The sequence below is a fragment of the Caretta caretta genome, chromosome 7 (assembly GCF_965140235.1).
Source record: "Caretta caretta isolate rCarCar2 chromosome 7, rCarCar1.hap1, whole genome shotgun sequence".
Taxonomy (NCBI): Eukaryota; Metazoa; Chordata; order Testudines; family Cheloniidae; genus Caretta; species Caretta caretta.
Genome location: NC_134212.1, coordinates 81,928,123 through 81,952,291, shown reverse-complemented (window position 1 = coordinate 81,952,291; position 24,169 = coordinate 81,928,123). Strand labels below are relative to the sequence as shown.

Here is a 24,169-nt window from a genome sequence, read left to right as displayed (position 1 = left end):
GCATAAACAAAATTTACCTAAAGAGGGAACACTGTATTATAAACATTTATACTATCGTAGGGCCCAAAGGCTGGGTGCTTGTACAATTATAGAAGACAGAATCCCTTTCCTGAAGGGTTTACAATCTAAAGCTACACCAAAGCGATGGACTGCGCAACGCAAAATACGCCCATTTGTCAATACAAAAGGAAATCACGCATTAGGTCAGAAATGGTACTTGAATGCGTGCACTCAGGAGTGAAAGAGGCTAACGTTTTCTCTGTTATGGTTGTGAGCCTCCTCTGGGGCTATTGCTGCAAGCCTGTGTAGGACGCTGGTGGTAGCTGAGCCCTGTGTAGTTTGGGCTACTTATGAAAGAGCAGGGTGAGGCTTCGCCCCATAAGTTGCCGCCTGTTCCTCAGGTGTGGGGCAAGGGTGGCTCTAGACCCCAATTTTGCGGCGTCAGCGGCTATTGTGTGTGGCTGGAGCACGGGGGAGTAGCAGCCACTCCTTGCTGGTTGCGCTCTAGGGTGGGCAGAGAGGGGCAGGTCCTCCTGCCGCCGGGGGCGCAGTGCGGCTTGTGACCGGGGAGTGGAGGGGAAGGAGCCTGCGAAGGGCTGGAGCAGGAGCCGTGCAGGGGAGCCCAGCCCGCCCGCGACCAGCTGGCGGCTGCTCTGTGGCCATGGGTGAGGGTGCCTCTGCTCCCCGCTGGTGGGGGGCAGCGAGTCGGGGCGGTGGCAGGCCCCGCTCGGGCTCCCCGGGGGCAGCTGTCGGTTCCCGGTGGGGAGGTAACGGGGTGAGGCGGCGCTTCCCAACGGGCGCGGAGCGGCAGCCCGAGGCGGCGGCGGCTGGTCGGTGCGTGGCCCGGCCGCCTCGCGGCAGAACTTGGGGTGGCTCCAGCCGCCTCTGCGCGCCCGAGGCGGGCGGTGTGCGGGGGCCGCCTGCTCCCGGGGGAGGCGGGGCGGCCGGGCGGGTAAGCAGGCTCCAGGCCGTGGCTCCCTGCGGGCAACGGGTCCGAGCAACACCGGGCAGCGCGGTGACAAAGGAGCTGAGCCCCCGAGAACGATGCTTGTCGCCGGCGTGTGGGATGCGGAGCGGGCGCCTGGCTCCCCCCCGGGTCAGACAGCCGCTAGCGGCCGGCTGCTGGGCGAGGTGCTGTCTGGCCGCGGGGGTGGCGGCCGCCTCCCGGGGAGCAGCCCCCCAGGTGCTTTGTGGGGACTAGGGAGGGCGGAGCAATGGGAGAGCCTTCGCCGTTGTGTCTGCACCGGGGGGAACTGGTTCTTTTTTGGGAAAGAAAAATAAACATGAATTGTTTGGGGTGCCTTTGCGTATCTTGGGCATGGTGCCACTCCTTGTGAAGTGGAATGATTGTGTTAAATGTGGGCATGTGCAGGTTGCCTTCCTGATTTATTGCGAAACGGTTCAATTAAAAAAAATACTTAAATCATAAAAGGGTTCAACTGAACGGCCCATCTTAGTCCAGTTACGAAGTGCCTGACCTCACAATGGGCGCACTTTGGAATGATGTTCACACTAATTTTTTCCATGGATGTGCAGAATGAATTTTGTTATGTGCACCAATATGGAGGTGTTGTGTGATACATCACCTCCATATTGGTGCACATAACAAAATTAGTGTGGCAGGGATGGGGCCGAGGGGTTTGGAGTGTGGGAGGGAGCTCAGGGCTGGGGCAGAGGTTTGGGGGGTGAGGGCTCCGGCTGGAGGTGTGGGCTCTGGGGTGGGGCTGGGGATGAGGGTTTGGGGTGCAGGCTGCCTCAGGGCTATAACAGGGAGAGAGGATTCCCCCCAGCTCTCTCTCCGTTTTCAAACTTTTATTTAAAACAGTAAGGGCTGGAAACTTAAAAGAAAGCAAGAAAACTGAGATTCTCATGTGATCTCTTTGATTCCAGCAATTGTGATTTTAAGAGAAACAAATAGAATGAGGCTCCTGATAAAATTATGAGATTTGACAGTACTGGATTAAGTATCATGACCGTATAATAATTATATAACCCTCATAACATATTCCTTTAGTCATTTCCCATTTTATCAGAAACATATAATGCACCCTCTTAAAGTGGCCAACTAGTTTGAGGCCCCAATTTAGATTGTTTTGGAAAGTTTTATGTATTATAGGTAGAAATGTTTTAATGAGTTTTAAAAAAATACAGAAAAGAAACTTGGTTTTGTGTGTCCACTTTAAACTTCCCTGTGTAGAACTGTAAATCAAAACTACAGTATTATGCTAGTGGGTGAGGAACTATGTCTGGATCTTACAAATGCTTATGCATGTGCTTAACCATGTTCTACTCATAGAATGTAGTCAGTGGGACTTTACAGCGTGTAAAGTTAAATGCAGGCCTAAGTCTTTGTGGAATCAGGGCCACAATACAAACTGTTTCTATGTAAAGGAGAAAACTGACATCTGTTTCTATGCTGGATATATAACTTGGATTCAAATAATGTTTCTGGATATACTATATTAATGAGACACGTCTTGTACTTATGTGACTGCAGCTTTGGTATCATAGAAGAGAGTCTCTGAGCCCTGTTAACCAGCTGATTTTTTTTTTTCATTGCTTTTTCCATATTCATTGTCAGTGCTGCTTTCACTTTGTCTTACAAGCCAAGCTAGGTTGCCCTTCTGGTCCTGACCAGTACTGAAATGAATTGAGACAATAAGTGTGCCTCAAATTATGACATCCCATATAGTGCATGGAAGAATGGAAGGCAATAAAAGCCTACTTCATATGTATTTACATATTACACATCTTATGTTTGTTTTGGAGTGAATGCTGCTTTATAGCACTGTGACTTTACAGCAGTTAATGGATTTTATTCCTTTGATTAAATACAGATTGGGATCAAAGTGCTTTGAACAGGAAAGCATTTAGTGAATTTTTTTTGCTTTCCTAATTGAAATATGCTTATTTTTCTATTGTTTTAGCTGTAAAAGACCCAACAGCTGTAGAAAGAGCAAATTTGCTGAACATGGCTAAATTGAGTATCAAAGGATTGATTGAATCAGCTTTGAGCTTTGGCCGTACTCTGGATTCTGACTATCCACCTTTGCAACAGTTCTTTGTCGTTATGGAGCACTGCCTTAAACATGGTCTTAAAGGTGCAGTAATCACTTTATTCATCTATTTCCTGTCCCAAACCATTTTGAAATTTTGTTTCTAGAATGTGATGCATTATCCTCTTTGTACAGCAGTTTGAATTTGTACAGCACTCTATAAGAAGTCTGAAGCTGTTACCACTCAGAAAAGAGATCTTGGAGTCTTGGATAGTTCTCTGAAAACATCCACTCAATGTGCAGCAGCAGTCAAAAAAGCAAACAGAATGTTGGGAATCATTAAGAAAGGGATAGACAATAAGACAGAAAATATCATATTGCCTCTATAGAAATCCATGTTATGTCCACATCTTGAATACTGCATGCAGTTGTGGTTGCCCCATCTCAAAAAAGATATATTGGAATTGGAAAAGGTTCAGAAAAGGGCAACAAAAATGATTAGGGGTATAGAACGGCTGCCATATGAGGAGAGATTAATAAGACTGGGACTTTTCAGCTTGGAAGAGAGATGACTCATGGGAGATATGATAGAAGTCTATAAAATAATGACTGGTGTTGAGAAAGCGAATAAGGAAATGTTTTTACTCCTCGTTACACAAGAACTAGGGGTCACCAAATGAAATTAATAGACAGCAGGTTTAAAACAAACAAAAGGAAGTGTTTCTTCATACAGCGCACAGTCAACTTGTGGAACTCCTTGCCAGAGGATGTTGTGAAGGCCAAGACTATAACAGGGTTCAAAAAAGAACTAGATAAATTCATGGAGGATAGTTCCATCAGTGGCTATTAGCCAGGATGGGCAGGGATGGTGTCCCTAGCCTCTGTTTGCCAGAAGCTGGGAATGAGCGACAGGGAATGGATCACTTGATGATTACCTCTTCTGTTCATTCCCTCTGGAGCACCTGACTTTGTCCACTGTCAAAAGATAGGATACTGGGCTAGATGGACCTTTGGTTGACCCAGTATGGCCATTCTTATGAAGTACTGATAACCATAACAAACATTTTTTTACACACTTACACTTTTTTCTTCTTTCTGAGTTACCCCTAAGTGACTATATATGTTTTATCAGTTACCAGGATTAAATGCATGTTACTTATATCTTGATTTCATGTCACTGTTACTCTTACATTGGCATGGTTATGCTTCAGCAGATCTGTTTGAAACATGAAAACAGAATTGCTACTTTATAAGATTCTTTTCAGAAATTCCCAAACCACTGTGACTTATTTTTAAAGGTTAATTAAAGTTTGTCATATAAATACCTATATTCACAGTACAGTATTTTAAAAGAATGTATGTATACAATTTCTAACCCAGGTATGCTGTTGTAAACTGTATGTGAGAGAGTAAGCTAAGTAACTTAATTTGTCAACGAAATCATGTTTTCCTTTTCTTAGTAAGAAAATCTTTTCTAAGTTACAATAAAACAATCTGGGGCCCGCTGGAACTTGTGGAGAAGTTGTACCCAGAAGCTGAGGAGATAGCAGCTAGCGTCAGAGATTTACCTGGCCTCAAGTGAGTAGTGTTGGTAAAAACATAACATTTGCTGCAGTAAAGGTTTGGGGCCTGATCCAGTGCCCATTAGAGTCAGTGGAAGAGCTCAGACCCTTAAAGAGCAAAACATATTGTGGCAAAAGTAGTACTTGGATTTTAACATACTGTGTTGAGAGAATTTAGAAGAAGAACCTTTCTCACATTGAAGAAGCTAAATACTTTAAAAATGAAATGCCTTTTATTGTATTGGTAGAATCATAGAAGAAAAGCACTGGAAGGGACCTTGAGAGGTCATCTAGTCCAGTCTCCTGCACTCATGGTAGGACTAAGTATTATCATTCCAGACAGGTGTTTGTCTAACCTGCTCTTAAAAATCTCCAGTAATGGAGATTCCACAACCTCCCCTGGAAATTTATTCCAGTGCTTAACCACCTTGACGTTTAGGTTGGACATTAGGAAAAACCTAACTCTTTCTTGCTGCAATTTAAGCCCATTGTTTCTTGTCCTATCCTCAGAGGTTAAGAAAAACAATTTTTCTCCCTCTTCCTTGTAACAACCTTTTATGTACTTGAAAACTGTTATCATGTCCCCTCTCAGTCTTCTCTTTTCCAGACTAAACAAACCCAGTTTTTTTTCAATCTTTCCTCATAGGTCATGTTTTCTAGACCTTTAATAATTTTTGTTGCTCTTCTCTGGACACTCCAATTTGTCCACATTCTTCCTCAAATCTGGCGACCAGAACTGGACACAATATTCCAGTTGAGGCCTAATCAGTGCAGAGTAGAGCGGAAGAATTATTTCCTGTGTCTTGCTTACAATACTCCGGCTAATACATCCCAGAATGATGTTTGCTTTTTTTGTAACAGCTTTATACTGTTGACTCATATTTCGCTTCTGGTCCACTATGACGGCCAGATCCCTTTCTGCTGTATTCCTTCCTAGGCAGTCATTTCCCATTTTCTATATGTGCAACTGATTGTTCCTTCCTAAATTGAGTACTTTGCATTTGTCCTTCTTGAGTTTCATCCTATTTATTTCAGACCATTTCTCCAGTTTGTCCAGATAATTTTGAATTTTAATCCTATCCTCCAAAGCACTTGCAACCCATCCCAGCTTGGTATCGGCCACAAACTTTATCTGTGTACTCTCTATGCTATTATCTAAATCGTTGATGAAGATATTGAACAGAACCACATCTAATACTTCTCTCCCATCCACAAAGCTTGTTACCCTGTCAAAGAAAGCTATGAGGTTGGTTTGACATGATTTGTTCTTGACAAATCCATGCTGACTGTTACTTATCACCTTATTATCTTCTAGATGTTTGCAAATTGATTGCTTAATTATTTGCTCCATTATCTTTCTGGATAGAAAAGTAAAATTGACTGGTCTGTAATTCCCTGGGTTGTCCTTATTTTCCTTTTTATAGATTGGCACTATATTTGCCCTTTTCTAGTCTTTTGGAGTCTCTCCTGTCTTCCATGACTTTTCAAAGATAATCGCTGATTGCTCAGATATCTCCTCAGTCAGCTCCTTGAGTAGTCTAGGATGTATTTCATCAGGCCATGGTGACTTGAAGACATCCAATTTGTCTAAGTAATTTTTAACTTGTTCTTTCCCTATTTTAGCCTCTTCTGATCCTATCTCATTTTCACTGGCATTCACTATGTTAAACGTGAAAATTGAATCAAAGAAGTCATTAAGCACCTCTGCCATTTCCACATTTTCTATTATTATTCCTCCCCCCCCCCCCCCGCCCAATTGAAATAATGGATCTATCCTGTCCTTGGTCTTCCTCTTGCTTCTAATGTATTTGTAGAATGTGTTCTTGTTCTTGTTACCCTAATGTCTCTAGTTAGTTTGATCTCGTTTTGTGCCTTGGCCTTTCTAATTTTGTCCCTACATACTTGTGTTACTTGTTTATATTCATTCTTTTTGTAATTTGACCTAGTTTCCACTTTTTGTAGGACTCTTTTTTTTTTTTTTGGAAATTGAAGATCTCCTGGTTAAAGCAGGGTGTTCTCTTGCCATACTTCTTATCTTTCCTACACAGTGGGATAGTTTGCTCTTGTGCCCTTAATAATGTCTCTTTGAAAAACTGCCAATTTTTTTCCCCTTAGACTTGCTTCCCATGGGATCTTACCTCCCAACTCCTTGAGTTTGTTAAAGTCTGCCTTCCTGGAATCCACTGTCTTTATTTTGATGTTCTCCCTTCCACCATTCCTTAGAATCATGAACTCTATCATTTCATGATCACTTTCACCCAAGCTGCCTTTCGCTTTCAAATTCCCAACCAGTTCCTACCTATTTGTCAAAATCAAATGTAGAACAGTCTCTCCCCTAGTAGCTTTCTCTACCTTCTGAAATAAAAAATTGTCTCTAATACATTCCAAGAACTTATTGGATGATCTGTGCACTGCTGTGTTATTTTCCCCAGAGACATCTGAGTAGTTGAAGTCCCCCATCACCACCAAGTCCTGTGCTTTGGATGATTTTGTTAAAGTTTTGTTAAAGTTGTTTTAAAAAAAGCCTCATCCACCTCTTCTTCCTGGTTAGGTGGTCTGCAGTAGACCCCCTACCAGGACACCACCCTTGTTTTTTACCCCTTTTATCCTTACCCAGAGACTTTCAACAGATCTGTCTCCTATTTCCATCTCAACTTCAGTCCAAGTGTATACATTTTTAATATATAAGTTAACACCTCCTCCCCTTTTTCCTGCCTGTCCTTCCTGAGCAATACCCTTCTATACCAATATTCCAGTCATGCATATTATCCTACCATGTCTCTGTGATGCCAACTATGTCATAGTTGTGTTTATTTATTAGCATTTAAAGTTTTCCCCTGCTTATTTCCCATACTTCTCACATTAGTATACAGACATCTAAGATACTGATTTGATTTGCTCCCCTCCCCAGTTCTGTCTTGTCCCTTCTTTATCTCTGCTATAACAGCCCATGCTCCCCACAAAGGTGATACCCTTATGTCTCAGTTGTACTAATTTTCCAAATGTTGCATAAAAATAATATAACAAAGACTGCCTTACTGGTTAACTAGCGAAGAGTAATCCGCCTGCCTTCCCATTCTTAGCTTGATCAGACATTAAATGAAATCTTCTCTATTTTCAGCATCAAATATAATGTCTTTGTTATCAGCCAGTGTTGCTGGTATCTAATTATTGGGGAAAAAATAAGGTGATTGAGGCAGTCTTGTAAATGTTTTATTCTTTTTGGTGTGCTGGTGTCTTTTGGAATCGTCAAGTTTACTTGTTTACCGCTAGCCTTATTTCAAGTACATGATGTTCCCATGGCATCAGCTGGAGGATGTAACTCTAATCCTCATATTGTGGCAAACAGCAGAGTCATTAGACCATTGCAGTGATTCTCAGTGATAAAATTTAGTTTGCTTAATATGCTAGGAAATATATAGCTTCTAACAGAGTTTCCCAGTCAGTTATATATTCATCCTCTTTGTGTTTTGTTCAGTGTTTGGGAGACACCTTTATGTTAGTAAAATTATCTTGAAAAAAGATAAGGTCTAAAGATAGAGCTGTGCAAACTTTATAGGATTCCTGCACAGTTTGGTAGTGGACGTCCACATGCTTCTCTCTTAAACCCTCCTGACTTTGTGAGTATTTGAAAGCAGGGCTGAAAATATCGGGAACAAAGGTTGACAATTGTACTGAGGCCCTAAACTTTGGGGCCCCCCAAACTTCTGTAACTGGGTGAAATGGAAGGGGGTGGGTCCCCAGCAAACTTGATGTACCTGGGCTCCAAATTTCTCTTGATGGGCCTGTTTACAAGATATTCTCCAAACTTTTTCTAACAAAAATAATTTTTTTGAACTTTTATTGTAAACATTTTTAAAAGGACACTGTCAGATTAAGAATCATTTATTTTTCTTCCCTGTGTTGGTATTAGTACCTTAACCAATAAAAAAAAAATTATATTTTACCCTTTATGTTGTTTTTACTTTCTACACAGTGCTTTGCTTGGACAATTAAAATAGAGTGGTTGTTTTCACTCTCTGATTCTCATGCGGTAGCATAGTACTGCACTGTTTGGGTTGCAAACACTGCTGGAAAGTGTTGGCATCCAAACAAAAACTGTTTTACTTCAAATATTTTCAAAAATAAATTCATGAAAATGTTATGGGGCGAGGGATAGCTCAGTGGTTTGAGCATTGGCCTGCTAAACCCAGGGTTGTGAGTTCAATCCTTGAGGGGGCCATTTAGGGATCTGGGGCAAAAAATGGGGATTGGTCCTTCTTTGAGCAGGGGGTTGGACTAGATGACCTCCTGAAGTCCCTTCCAATCCTGATATTCTATGATTCTATGATTTCTAGTTACAAGATGGATAAAATCAATAATTTATTTTTTTTGTTTTAAATTGGATTTTTTATTTAAATTAAATACATTTTTATTTTGGAAAAAATGTTGAAAATTAAATTTATTATGACAACCTATGTTAAGGCCTAAAATTATTGTAGTCTACTAAGGTAAATTATAAAAAGCTATGTCAATGAGCCCTCCTCAGGTTGTAATGAGTTAAAAAGGATTGGTACATTTTTAAGTATATACAGAATCAGGAGGAAAACATATTTAACTTTTGAGGTTAACTTACGCTTTTTGAATATATCACAAAGTTGTGTACTTCATTAAGTATCTGTATTATTTTCAGTCTTTACAATGGAGTGAATGCTGGTATTTACATGTTTCTAAATGTAAGTACTTTCAGCTTGTTATGTAGAAAAGCTTTTGCCTTAATTACTTGCGGTTTTAGTTAGCAGGTGCAGACTTTTTTTTTTTTTTTTTCCATTTGGACAAGCTCATTCAAAATTGAGAACGGACTGGGAGTTGAAAAAGCAGGAAAGCTTGTTTTTTGTCTTCCAATCCATGGGGAGATAAACAAGTTGGGAGAAGATGAGATCTAGTAATTGTGAAAACTTAAAGGACGTGGAGTGACCCAAGAACCTCTTAATGCCAGCTGGCAAGGGGATGTAGAGAGGTCATCTTGTGGATCTTGTGGATCTGACCTATATTTTCCAGTTCACCAAAGTGTGTCATGTGAGGACTCAAATGAAAGCCAGTGTCACATTTGTTGTCAATATTGTGACATGTATGCATAGATAGTGTGGAAGGACTTATGTATATACACTGTAAATTACATTCTTAAAGTTTGTGTTTAGGGACTGGTCATCAGAAAAGGTGAAAAGCAGGCTTTTCTTGAGGCAAGATATGCTGCTTCTTCAAGTGATAGTTCTTTTGTGTATTCTGCACGTGGGTATATGTGCCAGAATCTGTAGATTTTTTTTTTTTTTTTTTTTAGTTGGCAGTGTCCATTGGTCCACTCATGCAGTTGTTTTTGGAATTGGTGTATCAGAAACCATATAACCCTGTTCACAGTATACCCACCAGGTGCACAGAACTCCCCAGCAGCCAGTCTCATCAGACATTTTCCCACAGATCATGAATGGGAGTTCCATGATTCTGTTCTGAATGAGATGTTCACCCAATGAGGAACACTGTCTTGGGATCTCTTTGGCTCTCAGGAGAACAAGAAACTATCTCTGTACTGCTCTAGGGCAGCTCTGGGCCACAGCTTGAAGGGCAGCACCCTGCTGCTACCCTGGATGGATCACCTCACATATACCTTCCCACCCATGCCACTAATACCACTAATCCTATGAAAAATCTGTAATGACATGGCTTGAGTTATTGATCCCTTTATTTAATAAATCCATTAGTTTTAAATGAAACATGTTTAGGTAGACTTTTTTTTTCTTGTGTATTCTGGAACATTGAAGGTAGATTTATTTAACTAATAAAAATGTAAAATGCTTGTTTTGTACATTTTTAATTGAATTCCAGTTTTCATCCAAATGCAACTTGACACAAATCCTGGGTAAAAGATTATCATCTCGTAAATAAGAAATGTACTTCAGCATTTTCTAACATAAGAATGTAAATATTAAGAATGAGTAAATGTATGGTAATATATATATGTAAATATAGTATATTCTCCTTCTTAGCTTAAAAGTACCAAAAGTAATATAAAGCTTATAATTGGTTGCAAATCAGCATGTTATACTAGCCAATGAGAGAGAGAGAGTGTGTGTGTGTTTGTTTTTGTTTTTTTGCTTTAGAAAAATAGATAATTGTGTCTTTTAATTGACCGATTGAGTGTTATTCAAATAATAACTTAAAATACCTTTAAAATCTGAATTTGTGTATTAACAAACTGATTCATGAAGGCAATAAGACTAATTGATGTGCAGCTCTATCCTCACTAATTTTTCTTCTTTTCAGAACACCACTGGGCCGTGCCCGGGCTTGGTTACGATTGGCATTAATGCAAAAAAAAATGGCTGATTATCTACGCTGTTTAATCATTCAAAGAGATCTCCTTAGGTTAGTGATTTTGCTGAAATTTTATCTTTTTAAGTTTTTAACAAAATTTGTTTAGGAAATCAAGTCTAGTGTTATATTTGGCACTTTACCATATCATAAAATTTAATTACATTATAACTTCTTGTTTGTGAAACTGCAGTTGAAATATATATGAATTTCCATTATAAGCTCCAGGCACGATTCAGCCTATAAGGGTCTCTTCTCCCCCCTTCGCCCCCATGGGAAAAAATTAGTTATCCTTAGGGCTGTCAATTAATTCCAGTTAACTCATATGATTAGCTCAAAAAAATTAATTGCAATTAATCGCACTTATAACAATAGAATACCAATTGACATTTATTAAATATTTTGGGATTTTTTTCTACATTTTCAATATTGATTTAAATTACAACACAGAATACAAAGTGCACAGTGCTCACTTTATATTATTATTTTTGATTACAAATATATGCGCTATAAAAATGATAAAAGAAATAAAGTGTTTTTCAGTTCATCTCATAAAAATACTGTAGTGCAATCTCTTTATTGTGAAAGTGTAACTTACAAATGCATATTTTTTTTGTTTACATAACTCCACTCAAAAACCAAACAGTGTAAAACTTTAGAGCCTACAAGTCCACTCAGTCTTACTTCTTATTCTGCCAATTGCTAAGACAGACAAGTTTGTTTACATTGACGGGAAATACTGCTGCCTGCTTCTTATTTACAATGTCACCTGAAAGTGAGAACAGGCGTTTGCATGGCACTTTTGTAGCCAGCGTGGCAAGGTATTTACATGCCAGATATGCTAAACATTCGTATGTCCCTTCCATGCTTTGGCCACCATTCCAGAGGACATGCTTGCATGCTGATGATGCTTGTTAAAAAAAAATGCGCCAATTAAATTTGTGACTGTTTTCCTTGGGGGGAGAATTGTATGTCTCCTACTCTGTTTTACCCGCATTCTGCCATATATTTCATGTTATAGCGGTCTCATGACCCAGCACGTGTTTGTTTTAAGAACACTTGCACAGATGATTTAACAAAACGCAAAAAAGTTACCAATGTGAGGTTTCTAAAAATAGCTACAGCATTCGACCCAAGGTTTAAGAATCTGAAGTGCCTTCCAAAATCTGAGAGGCACGAGGTGTGGAGCATACTTTCAGAAGTCTTAAAAAAACAACACTCTGATGCAGAATCTACAGAACCCAAACCACCAGAAAAGAAAATCAACTTTCTGCGGGTGGCATATGACTCAGATGATGAGAATGAACATGCACCAGTCCGCACTCCTTATCAAGCAGAACCCATCGTCAGCATGTCCTCTGGAATGGTGGTTGAAGCATAAAGGGACATATGAATCTTCAGCGCATCTGGCACGTAAATATCTTTCAATGCCAGCTACAACAGTGTCATGCGAACGCCTGTTCTCACTTTCAGGTGACATTGTAAATAAGAAGCAGGCAGCATTATCTCCTGCAAATTGTAACCAACCTTGTTTGTCTGAGTGACTGGCTGACCAAGAAGTAGGACTGAGTGGACTTGTAGGCTCTAAAGTTTTACATTGTTTTATGTTTGAATGTAGGGTTTTTTGTACATAATTCTACGTTTGTAAGTTCAGTTTTCATGATAGAGATTGCACTACAGTACAATACAATTTTCAGTATGAGGTGAACTGAAAAATACAATGTTTTTTTTTACAGTTCAAATATTTGTAATAAAAATAAATATAAAGTAAGCACTGTACACTTTGTATTCTGTGTTGTAATTGAAATTAATATATTTGAAAATGTAGTAAACATCCAAAAATATTTAAAACTAAAGGGTTAACAGTGTTTCTGTTTCAGACATCACAAAACTTTGTTTTTAACAAAAATAAATTCAGAGAGGTGGGAAGAGGAGGTAAGATTTTTGACACTGTGTCTGTTGGGCATGTAACTTTGTTAGCAGAGCATACATTTCTTTAAAGACTACTACAGCTTTAGGAAATTCTTCCTGCCTTTTTCCTCCTCCAGCCAATCTCTTGCCTGATTTCTTACTCCTTTGATTTCAAACCCAATTCTCTTAAAAAAAAAATCAAATATGCTATATTAGAAGAATCTCCAGAACATTTCACAAATATGGCAAGATTTTCTTTAATATTTTTACAAAACATGTGGCGCGATTTCCCATAATTACCACTTTTCCTGGATTTTCTAGTGTCCCTGCTTTCCTCTTAGTTAAAGATCAGTGATGAAGTCACAGTATGTACAGATCTGATTAATCTTTAAGAACATCAGAGTAAGACTAAAGTTACAGGAACAACTCAGATACACACACACCCCATTTACCAGTGACTTACTAAATCTCAATATGTTAAAATGTTGTAGGAAATAAATAATTATTCTGATACAAGATGTTTTATTACTTTACAGTGAATTTTATGAATATCATGCACTGATGATGGAAGAAGAAGGAGCAGTTATTGTTGGGCTCTTGGTTGGGTTAAATGTGATAGATGCTAACCTGTGTGTAAAGGGAGAAGACTTGGATTCACAAGTAAGTGAATTATAAACTTCTTTTGAAAGGAACTTTTCAAGAAAATGGCCAATGCTTTTATAGAGGCAGATGCATAGTTGCTTATAAATATGTTCCAATCTGTTCATCCATGACAATGAATTTTCTTTACAAAATTATTTGAACTTAAACACTTTTAGTGATAATTCCTGAATTCCAAAATGCCATAGTTAAGTAGAACTGCCTCTTACTAAATATCAGTTCACTATTGAATCATAGGGGTAAGTTGTCTACAGTTGTTGCTGTTGTTTACTTGTATTATTGTACTGCCTGCAGTGTGCTAGGCACTTATTGGAAGACATAGTCTGTGCCTTGAAAAATTATAATCTAAGATTACAAGCAACATACAGCTGCCAATAAAGAAATGCATGTATATTTTCTATATTTTAAAAAATTACATAAAATCGGGTATCCCCAAATACTTCTCTACCCAGTCTTGGTTAGTTTGCTAATTTTTATAGGAGACGGTAGAAATGAGTCTTGAAGAGTGATTTGAAGGAGAAGATAGTGGCTGTACAAATGAGTTTGAGGGGCATTCTGTGTGTAAAGGTTGATGTAGGAGAAGCTGACAAATAGGGCATCATTGACGGTGAAGAAGGCTGGAGGTGATGCTGTCAGAGACAAGATAGGATAAGCAGAGAGTGACAGTTACGAAGGGCCTCGGAAAATTAATACAAGAAGCTTGAACTTGGTGTGTAGAGCCCTGCAAATCTGTGGATATCTGCTTTATATCTGCAGACCATTTTTGCAGATCACGGATTGGATGCAGATACAAGTTTTGTATCTGCGCAGGTCTCTACTGATGTGTTGGAAAAGATAGCTAGTGGGAAGAGGACTTAATATGGTCAGAATAATAGGCAAGGGAAGATGATCTCAGCATTTGTTTTTGGTATAGATTGGAATAGGGTGGTATGGATGTCAGGCCACATTTAGCAAGTAGTTGGAGTAGTGAAGTTATGAAAAATGAGGGCATGAACAAGAGTTTTAGCTGTATGGACAAAACCTGGATTTGGGCACAACCTGGATATGGGGAAAAGAAGAGGAGTAGGGAGGATGATAGTGATATCAGCAGTGATGAAAAATAGAAGTGTGTCGAGATGGTGGAAGATAGAGAATTCAGTTTTGACCAAGTGAAGTTTAAGCTGACAGCAAGACATCTGGGAGGCAGTCTTAGACAAGAGTCTGGATCATGGGAGACAAATCCAGAATGAAAAGATAGATATGTCAGTCAAGAGGGTAAAGACTGAAACTATGTGAGAGAGAAGTGTGTGTGTGGTGGGGTGCAACAAAGGACAGAGTCCATAAAAAGTGTGAGTAGACAGGAAGAGGGGGGACATGTCAAAAGAAACATTGAAGGAGCAATTAAAAGAGCATGAGGAGAACTGAGTCCTGATCTACACTACGAGTTTAGGTTGAATTTAGCACCGTTAGATCAATTTAACCCTGCACCCATCCACACAATGAAGCCATTTTTGTCAACTTAATGGGCTCTTAAAATGTATTTCTGTAATCCTCCCCGACGAGGGGATTAGCGCTGAAATCGACATCGCTGGGTTGAATTTGGCTTAGTGTGGACGCAATTCGACCGTATTAGCCTCTGGGAACTATCCCACAGTGCTCCATTATGACCGCTCTGGACAGCACTCTCAACTCAGATGCACTGGCCAGGTAGACAGGAAAAGCCCCGTGAACTTTTGAATTTCATTTCTTGTTTGGCCAGCATGGCCAGCTGATCAGCACAGGTGACCATGGAGTCCCAGAATCTCAAAAGAACTCCAGCATGGACCGAATGGGAGGTACTGGATCTGATCGCAGGGGAGACAAATCCGTGCTATCAGAACTCCGTTCCAAAAGATGAAATGCCAAAACATTTGAAAAAATCTCCAAGGGCATGAAGGAGAGAGGCTATCGCAGGGACCTGCAGCAGTGCCGCGTGACACTTAAGGAGCTCAGGCAAGCCTACCAAAAAACCCAAGAGGCAAACGCCTGCTGTGGGTCAGAGCCCCAGACATGCCGCTTCTATGATGAGCTGCATGCAATTCTAGGGGGTGCCCCTACAACTACCCCACACCTGTATGTGGACTCCTGCAAGGGTGTCTCACGTAACAGGGATGAGGATTTTGGGGACGAGGAAGATGATGAGGAGGGGGAGGCTGAAAATAGCGCACACTAGGCAAGCGGAGAAACCGTTCTCTTCGACAGCCAGGAACTGTTTATCATCCTGGAGACAGCACCCTCCCAACCTGGGCTCCCGGACCTTGAAGGCAGAGAAGGCACCTCTGGTGAGTGTACCTTTGTAAATATAATACACGGTTTAAAAGCAAGCGTGTTTAATGATTAATTTGCCCTGAAGACTTGGGATGCATTCGTGGCCAGTACAGCTACTGGAAAAGTCTGTTAACGTGTCTGGGGATGGAGTGGAAATCCTCCAGGGACATCTCAATGAAGCTGTCCTGGAGGTACTCCCAAAGCCTTTGCAAAAGGTTTCTGGGGTGGGCAGCCTTATTGTGTCCTCCGTGATAGGACACATTACCATGGCAGACCAGTAGCACATAGAATGGAATCATTGCATAAGAAAGCATGGCAGTGTGTGGTCCCGGTGTTTGCTGGCATTAAAGCAACATCCGTTCTTTATCTCTCTGTGTTATCCTCAGGAGAGTGATATCATTCATGGTCACCTGGTTGAAATAGGGGAATTTAATTAAGGGGACATTCAGAGGTGGCTGTTCCTGCTGGACTGTTTGCCTGTGGCTGAAAAGAAATCATCCCTGCTGTTAGCCACGCAGTGCGGGGAGGGGTGAAGCGATCGTCCCAGAGAATTGGATGGGTGGGGGGGTTAGTTGGGTTTGTGCTGCACGTTAACCTGAAAACATCAGCTCCTCCTTTTAAATGGCCAATGTGTCTTTTTCAATTTTAATCTCCCTTTTTTCCTCCTGCAGCTGCAAATGTTTCAATGCTGTGACTAGCATCTCCTTCCCAGAGGCTAGCGGAGATAAGAGGGCGAAAAAAACGCACTCGCGATGAAATGTTCTTTGAGCTCATGCAGTCCACCCAAACTGAAAGAGCCCAACAGAATGCGTGGAGGCAGACAATGGCAGAGTCCAGGAAAGCAAAAAATGAACGTGAGGACAGGTGGCAGGAGCAACAGGAGAGGTGCCGGGATCAAGAGGAAAGGTGGCGGCAGCATGATGAAAGGAGGCAGGATGCAATGCTGAGGCTACTGGAGGATCAAACTGATATGCTCCGGTGTATGCTTGAGGTGCAGGAAAGGCAGAGACCGCCACTGCAGCCCCTGTGTAACCAGCTGCCCTCCTCCTCAAGTTCCATAGCCTCCTCACCCAGACGCCCAAGAACTCTGGGGCTCCGGGCACCCAACCACTCCACCCAAAGGACTGCCCAAGCAACAGAAGGCTGGCATTCAATAAGTTTTGAAGTGCAGTGTGGCCTTGTCCTTCCCTCCTCTCCTCCTCCCCCACCCCACTCAGTGCTTTCCTCCTCCCTCACCCCTCCCGGGCTACCTTGGCAGTTATCCCTCTATTAGTGTGACGAATTAATAAAGAATGCATGAATTTGAAACAATGACTTTATTGCCTCTGCAAGCGGTGATCGAAGGTGGGAGGGGAGGTTGGTTGGCTTACAGGGAAGTAGAGTGAACCAAGGGGGCAGGTTTTCATCAAGGAGAAACAAACAGAACTGTCGCACCGTAGCCTGGTTAGCCATGAAACTGGTTTTCAAAGCTTCTCTGATGTGCAGCGCGCCCTGCTGTGCTCTTCTAACTGCCCTGGTGTCTGGCTGCACGTAATCAGCAGCCAGGCGATTTGCCTCAACTTCCCACCCTGCCATAAATGTCTCCCCCTTACTCTCACAGATATTGTGGAGCACACAGCAAGCAGTAATAACAATGGGAATATTGGTTTCACTGAGGTCTAACCAAGTCAGTGAACTGCGCCAGCGTGCTTTTAAATGTCCAAATGTACATTCTGCCACCATTCTGCACTTGCTCACCCTATAGTTGAACAGCTCCTGACTACTGTCCAGGCTGCCTGTGAATGGCTTCATGAGCCATGGCATTAAGGGGTAGACTGGGTCCCCACAGATAACTGTAGGCATTTCAACATCCCCAACGGTTATTTTCTGGTCTGGAAAGTAAGTCCCTTGCTGCAGCTGTTCATACAGGCCAGAGTTCCTTAAGATGTGAGCATCATGTACCTTTCCCGGCCATTCCACATTGATGTTGGTGAAAAGTTCCTTGTGACCTACCAGTGCTTGCAGCGCCACTGAAAATTACCCCTTGCGGCTTATGTACTGGCTGCCTTGGTGCTCCGGTGCCAAGATAGGGATATGCGTTCCGTCTATAGCCCCACTACAGTTAAAGAATCCCATTGTAGCAAAGGCATCCACTATGACCTGCACATTTCCCAAAGTCACTACCCTTGATAGTAGCAGCTCAGAGCTTGTGTTGGCTACTTGGATCACAGTAGATTTGCCCACTCCAAATTGATTCCCGACTGACTAGTAGCTGTTTGGCATTGCAAGCTTCCAGAGGGCTATTGTTACTCGTTTGTGAACTGTGAGGGCTGCTCTCATCTTGGTATTCTTGCGCAGGGGAAAGCAAGTCACAAAGTTCCATCCCAGACCTGCAACACTATGCGCCAGTCTGTGCTTGTTTCCCCGAGCCCAAAATCGGCATTCCATGGCATATGGAGCCTGCCCCATTGGCACCAGGATGACCAAATTGCCGAGGCCCATGCTTTGAGAGACGTCTGTGTCCATGTCCTCATCACTGTCGTCACCGCACTGCCATCACCTCCTCGCCCGCTTTTGCAGGTTCTGGTTCTGCATATACTGCATGATAATGTGCAAGGTGTTTACAATGCTCATAACTGCTGCGGTGATCTGAGCGGGCTCCATGCTTGCCATGGTATGGCATCTGCAGGAGAGCAGAGTTGCAGGGGAAGCGGTGGTTGGATGACCAGTTTTGCAGACCTACTGCACTGTCTGCTGCCAGGACCCAACAGCTGAGCAGGCTGCACACTTGCCGTGTTAGGACGAGACAAGAGCAGCCGAGCTGAGTTGCAGCAGAAGCGGCCCTGCGAGACCATCAGGAGAGCAGAGTGGCAGCGGAAGTGGTGGATGATGACGGTCATATAGAGGACCTGTGAGGTTGATTCATAGTATCAGGAGAGCAGAGTGGCAGCGGAAGTGGTCATTCGATGACGACGGTTAGCAGTCTTACTGCACTGTCTGCTGAAAGCAGTATGGCGCCTGCATGGAAAAAATGCGCGAAGCAATTCTCTGCTGTTGCTTTCATGGAGGGAGGGGCGACTGATGACATGTACCCAAAACCACCTGTGGCAATGTTTTTGCCCCACCAGGCATTGGGAGCTTAACCCAGAATTCCAATGGGCGGCGGGAACTGTGGGATAGCTACCCACAGTGCAATGCTCCTAAAGTTGATGCTAGCCTCGGTACTGTGGACGCACTCTGCCGACTTAATGCGCTTAGTGGGGACACACGCAATCGACTGTATAAAATCGCTTTCTAAAAAATCGACTTCTATAAATTCAACCTAATTTAATAGTGTAGACATACCCTAAGAGAGAACAGTGTTGTGAACGCCAGAGGAGGGCAAGATTTCAAGAAATCATTTATTCTCAGTTTCAAAAGTAGCAGAGAGATCAGAGGATGAAGGTGGACTAAGGGCCCTGAGATATGGCCATGAAGAGGTTGCTAGAGACCTTGGTGAAGAGAGGAGGGAAGAAGTCTTGGTGGAGGGAATTAAGGATGGAGTCACGGGAGAGGAACTCAAGGGAACAATTGTAAATTGCCTGTTCAATTATTTCTTTTTTTTTCGGATTGTCCCTATTTGTGGTGCACTTCAGATTGTGCATGTGCTCCTTGCATCCAGACCAGAGACGTTTCTTCCCTAGCAATGTCCACTGGTCTGCGCATATGCCCTCGCATTCCTTGTGCTTCGCACCAAGGAGATAAATAGGGCAGTCAGACCACTACCGTTTTAGTTTCTTCTTACTGTTTGTGCTTTAAAATGGAGGTATGGTATTTTTGCTGGTTTCTTCAGGTTCTCTCCAAATAGTTTTAAAAAGTTTCTTATAATTAGTTAGTTTTTAGGGGTTTGGTTCCCTAACTATACAAAAAAATATTTCCATAGTTTGCGATCTCTCCCCTGGGTTGGAAGCGATCTCTGTAACTGACACAGACGTTCCCTCCCTTCCTCCAGCCTTGGTCTTCCTATGGTTTCAGGAGAGTATGACAAGAATCCCCAGATTTAAAAGCTGCATCAAATACCACAAGCCCTCCTGGTTACAGATTACCATGACACCTCTCTGTACTGCCAGGGAGAAACCCACATCCCTTCCAGGTGCAGTATCTGTAAGTTGTAACCAATACTTAGGGCCCTTCCAAATTCATGGTCCATTTTGGTCAGTTTCACAGTCATAGGATTTTAAAAATAGTAAATTTCATTAATTCAGCTATTTCATTTTGAAATTTCATGGTGTTGTAATTCGAGGGATCCTGACCCAAAAAGGAGTTGGGGTGTGTGTGTGTGTACGTTGTGGTATTGCTACCCTTACTTCTGCACTGCTTTCAGAGATGGGTGGCCAGAGAGTGGTGGCTGCTGGCCAGGAGCCCAGCTCTGAAGGCAGAGCTGCCATCAGGAGCAGCGCAGCAATAAGGATGGCATGGTATGATATTGCCACTCTTACTTCTGTGCTGCTGCCTGCAGAGCTGGGCCCTCAGTCAGAAGCCACCACTCTCCGGCTGCCCTGCTCTGAAGGCAGCAATGAAGAAAGTAAGGGTGGCATATGGGATGGTATTGCCACCCTTATGTCTGTGCTGCTGCTGGCGGGGCGCTGCCTTCAGAGCTGGGCGCCTGGCCGTCAGCCACCACTCTCCAGCCATCCAGTTCTGAAGGCAGCGCAAAAGTAAGGGTGGCAATACTGTGGAGACACCCCCCCCCCCATAACCTTGTGACTCCTCACCCCCTGCAACTCCCTTTTGGGTCAGGACTCCAATTTGAGAAACCGTGGTCTCCCCCCCCAAAAATTGGTATAATATAGGATAAAAGCACACAAAAGACCAGATTTCATGGGGGAAACCAGATTTCACGGTCCGCGATGCATTTTTCATGGCTGTAAATTTGGTAGGGCCACATGAGAAAGAGGTGAAGAGACTTGATCTCATTGGGAAAAAAGTGTATTCCTTGGTCTTTCAAGTCTCAAACTGCTGAGCGTTGATGGCCAAGTATGATTTTACCATCTATGGCAAACTAGTTGGCTTTGCCGTTAAGGACATTCAAAATGAATTCGAGGCTCTGACTGGTGAGGGAAAGCTGATGATGAGATTGGCCCTCCAGCCTTAGATGTGGCAGATGTGGTGACAAGGTCCATGGTGACTGCTGTGGTATTAATGAGACACTCACTTGTTGTGGCTTTCCTCCTCGGGAGTCCAGTAGGAGGTTGAAAGTATGGCAGAAGACCATCTGTTTGAGTGGTAAAAACTGTTTAGTGTGAAAACTGGTGAGTCTCTCCACTTGCTGAAAGACTCTTGAGCCACGCTTCATTTGCTGGGTGTTTACGCATCTGTAATTAATGATTTAGATAATGGCAGAGAGAGTATGCTTATAAAGTTTGCTGAGGATACCAAGCTGGGAGAGTTTGCAAGTGCTTTGGAGGATGGGATTAAAATTAAAAATGATCTGGACAAACTGGAGAAATGGTCTGAAGTAAATAGGATGAAATTCAATAAGGATAAATGCAAAATACTCCACTTAGGAAAGAATAATCAGTTGTATGCATACAAAATGGGAAATGACTACCTAGGAAGGAGTACTGTAGAAAGGAATCTGGAGATTATAGTGGATCAAAACAAGCTAAATATGACTCAACAGTGTAATACTGTGGCAAAAAAGAAGCAAACATTCTGGGATGTATTAGCCATTATCTAAATCATTGATGAAGATATTGAACAGAACTGGACCCAGAACCTATCCCTGTGGGACCCCACTTGATATGCCCCTCCAGCTGGACTGTGAACCACTGATAACTACTCTCTGGGAATGGTGTTCCGGACAGTTATGCACCCACCTTATAGTAGCTCCATCTAGGCTGTATTTTTCCTAGTTTGTTTATGAGAAGGTCATGCAAAACAGCATCAAAAGACTTACTGAAGTCAAGATCTATTCTACCACATCTACCGCTTCTCCCCATCCTCAAGTCTTGTTACCAGAGAAAGCTATTAGGTTGGTTTGACACAATTTGTTCTTGACAAATCCATGCTGATTGTTACTTATCATATTATCTTCTAGGGGTCTGCAAATTGATTGCTTAATTATGTGCTCCATTATCTTCCAGGAACAGAAGTTAAGCTGACTGGTCTGTAATTCGCCAGGTTGTCTTTATTCCTCTTTTTATACATGGACACGATATTTGCCCTTTTCCAGTCCTCTGGAATCTCTCCTGTCTTTCATGACTTTTCAGAGATAATTGCTAATGGTTCAGATATCTCCTCAGTCAGCTCCTTGAGTATTCTAATTTGTATTTCATCAGGCCCTGGTGATTTGAAGACATCTAACTTGTCCAAGTAATTTTTAATTTGTTCTTTCCTTATTTTGGCCTCTGATCCTACCTCATTTTCATTGGCATTCACTATGTTAGGTGTCCAATCGCCACTAACCTTTTTGGTGAAAACTGCAACAAAAAAGTCATTTAGCACTTCTGCCATTTCCACATTTTCTGGTACTCTTCCCCTCCCCCCTTATCATTTGAGTAATGGGCCAAGCCTGTCCTTGGTCTTCCTCTTGCTTCTGATGTATTTGTAGAATGTTTTCTTGTGGCCCTTTATGTCTGTAGTTAGTTTACTCTCGTTTGTGCCTTGGCCTTTCTAATTTTGTCCCTACATACTTTTGTTATTTGTTTATATTCATCCTTTGTAATTTGACCTAATTTCCGCTTTTTGTAGGACTCTTCTTTGAGTTTCATTTAGGGAGGTAAATTGGAGCTGGCTACGGAAACCTGCACCTGATTAGTGAATGGTAAAGAGTTGCCAGTCTAATTAGTCTGGGACTACATATAGGCCCAGAAGAAGTAAGTAAGGGGGAAGCCAAAGAGTGGAAGGAGAGCTATAGCTCTTCCCTCCTGGGTACAGAAGCTGAGAAGTCCTTAAGGCTGAAAACCCAAGCTGTATGTGGTGAGAAGGTGGTGGGAGTGCATGCTGTAAATAAACTGCACCGGTGATTGCTAAGTCCTAGGGTCCGAGTGATTTGTGAATGCAGCAGAAGCAGAGCAAAGGGGGCCCTGCTACAATCACTTTAACCCAAGCTGCCTTTCACTTTCAGATTCTCAATCAGTTCCTCCCTATTTGTGAAAATCAAATCTAGAACAGCCTCATTTTGATTAAAAAATTAGAATGATATAAAATTAACATGGCATACATTGAATGGATTAAAAAGCTAACTGATAGGTCTCAAAATGTAATTGTAAATAGAGAATTGTCATTCAGTGGGTCTGTTTCCAGTGGGGTTCTGCATGGTTTGGTTTTTGGCCCTGCGCTATTTAACATCTTTATCAGTGCCTGGAAGAAAACATAAAATCACCACTGATAAAGTTTTCAGATGACCCAAAAATTGGGAGTGTTAAGTATTGAAGAGGACAAGTCACTGATTCAGAGCAGTCTAGATCGCTTGGTAAACTGGGCTTGAGTAAGCCGTGTGTTTTAATATGGCTACATGTAAATGTATACATCTGAGAAGAGAATGTAGGTTATACTTATAGGATGGGGGCCTTTATCCTGGGAAGCAGTGTCCCTGAAAAAGGTTTGAGGGTGGTGGTGAATAATCAGCTGAACACAAGCTCCCAGTGTGATGCTGTGGCTGAAAGAGCTAATGTGATCCTGGGATGCATAAATAGGGGAATCTCAAGTAGGAGTAGAGATGTCGTTATTTTACCTCTGAATTTGGAACTGGTGCAACCACTGCTGGAATATTGTATCCAGTTGTGGTGCCCACAATTCAAGAAGGATGTTAATACATGGGAGAGGGTACAGAGAACAGTCACAAGAATCGTTAAAGGATGAGAAAAACATACCTTATAGTGACAGATCCAAGGAGTGCTGTCTGTTTAGCTTAACAAAGAGAAGATTGTGACTTACTTATAGTCTGTAAATATATATGTGCGGAACAAATAGTTAATAAGGAGCACTTCAGTCTAGCAGAGCAAGGTATAACACAGTCCAATGGCTGGAAGTTGAAGCTAGGTGAATTCAGGTGGGAAATAAGGAATACATTTTTAGCAGTGAGAGTAATTAACCAGTGGAACAATTTACCAAGGGTTGTGGTGGATTCTCCAGCACTGACAATTTTTAAATCAAGATTTCTAAAAGAGGTGCTGTAGGAATTATTTTGGGAAGTTCAGTGGCCTGTGCTAGACAGAAGGTCAGACTGGATGATCACAATGGTCCCTTCTGACCTTAGAATCTATGAATAATACAAGGAAAGGACTTACCTCCCCAACCCAGTCACGCTTCTCTGAGGGCATGGTATTTGGATGGATGTCAGAAATAGAAAATGCGTACTCAGTTTATGTCCAGACCATCCTGAGCAGAAGTAGAAAGGACTCTACCAGGAATTGTTATTGTGCCTGATTCTTTAAAAATTAA

General features: G+C 42.1%; 1 protein-coding gene across 8 annotated transcripts in view; it reads left to right on the top strand.

Annotated features, from left to right (window-relative positions):
• The first annotated feature begins 576 nt into the window (after positions 1-576).
• RUFY2 (RUN and FYVE domain containing 2) overlaps positions 577-24,169 on the top strand; it is a 62,119-nt gene continuing 38,526 nt past the window's right edge. For 4 of the 8 annotated variants that reach the window (XR_012669370.1, XM_075130861.1, XM_075130864.1 and 1 more), the window contains exons 1-5: positions 847-1,183; positions 2,928-3,101; positions 4,457-4,574; positions 10,859-10,960; positions 13,354-13,477. Coding sequence is in view for 7 of the 8 variants with exons in the window: in XM_075130861.1 (XP_074986962.1) it covers positions 1,045-1,183; positions 2,928-3,101; positions 4,457-4,574; positions 10,859-10,960; positions 13,354-13,477 (657 nt within the window). In the remaining variant the exon portion in view is untranslated. The other 4 variants (XM_075130862.1, XM_075130866.1, XM_075130863.1 and 1 more) reach the window with 4 other exon arrangements.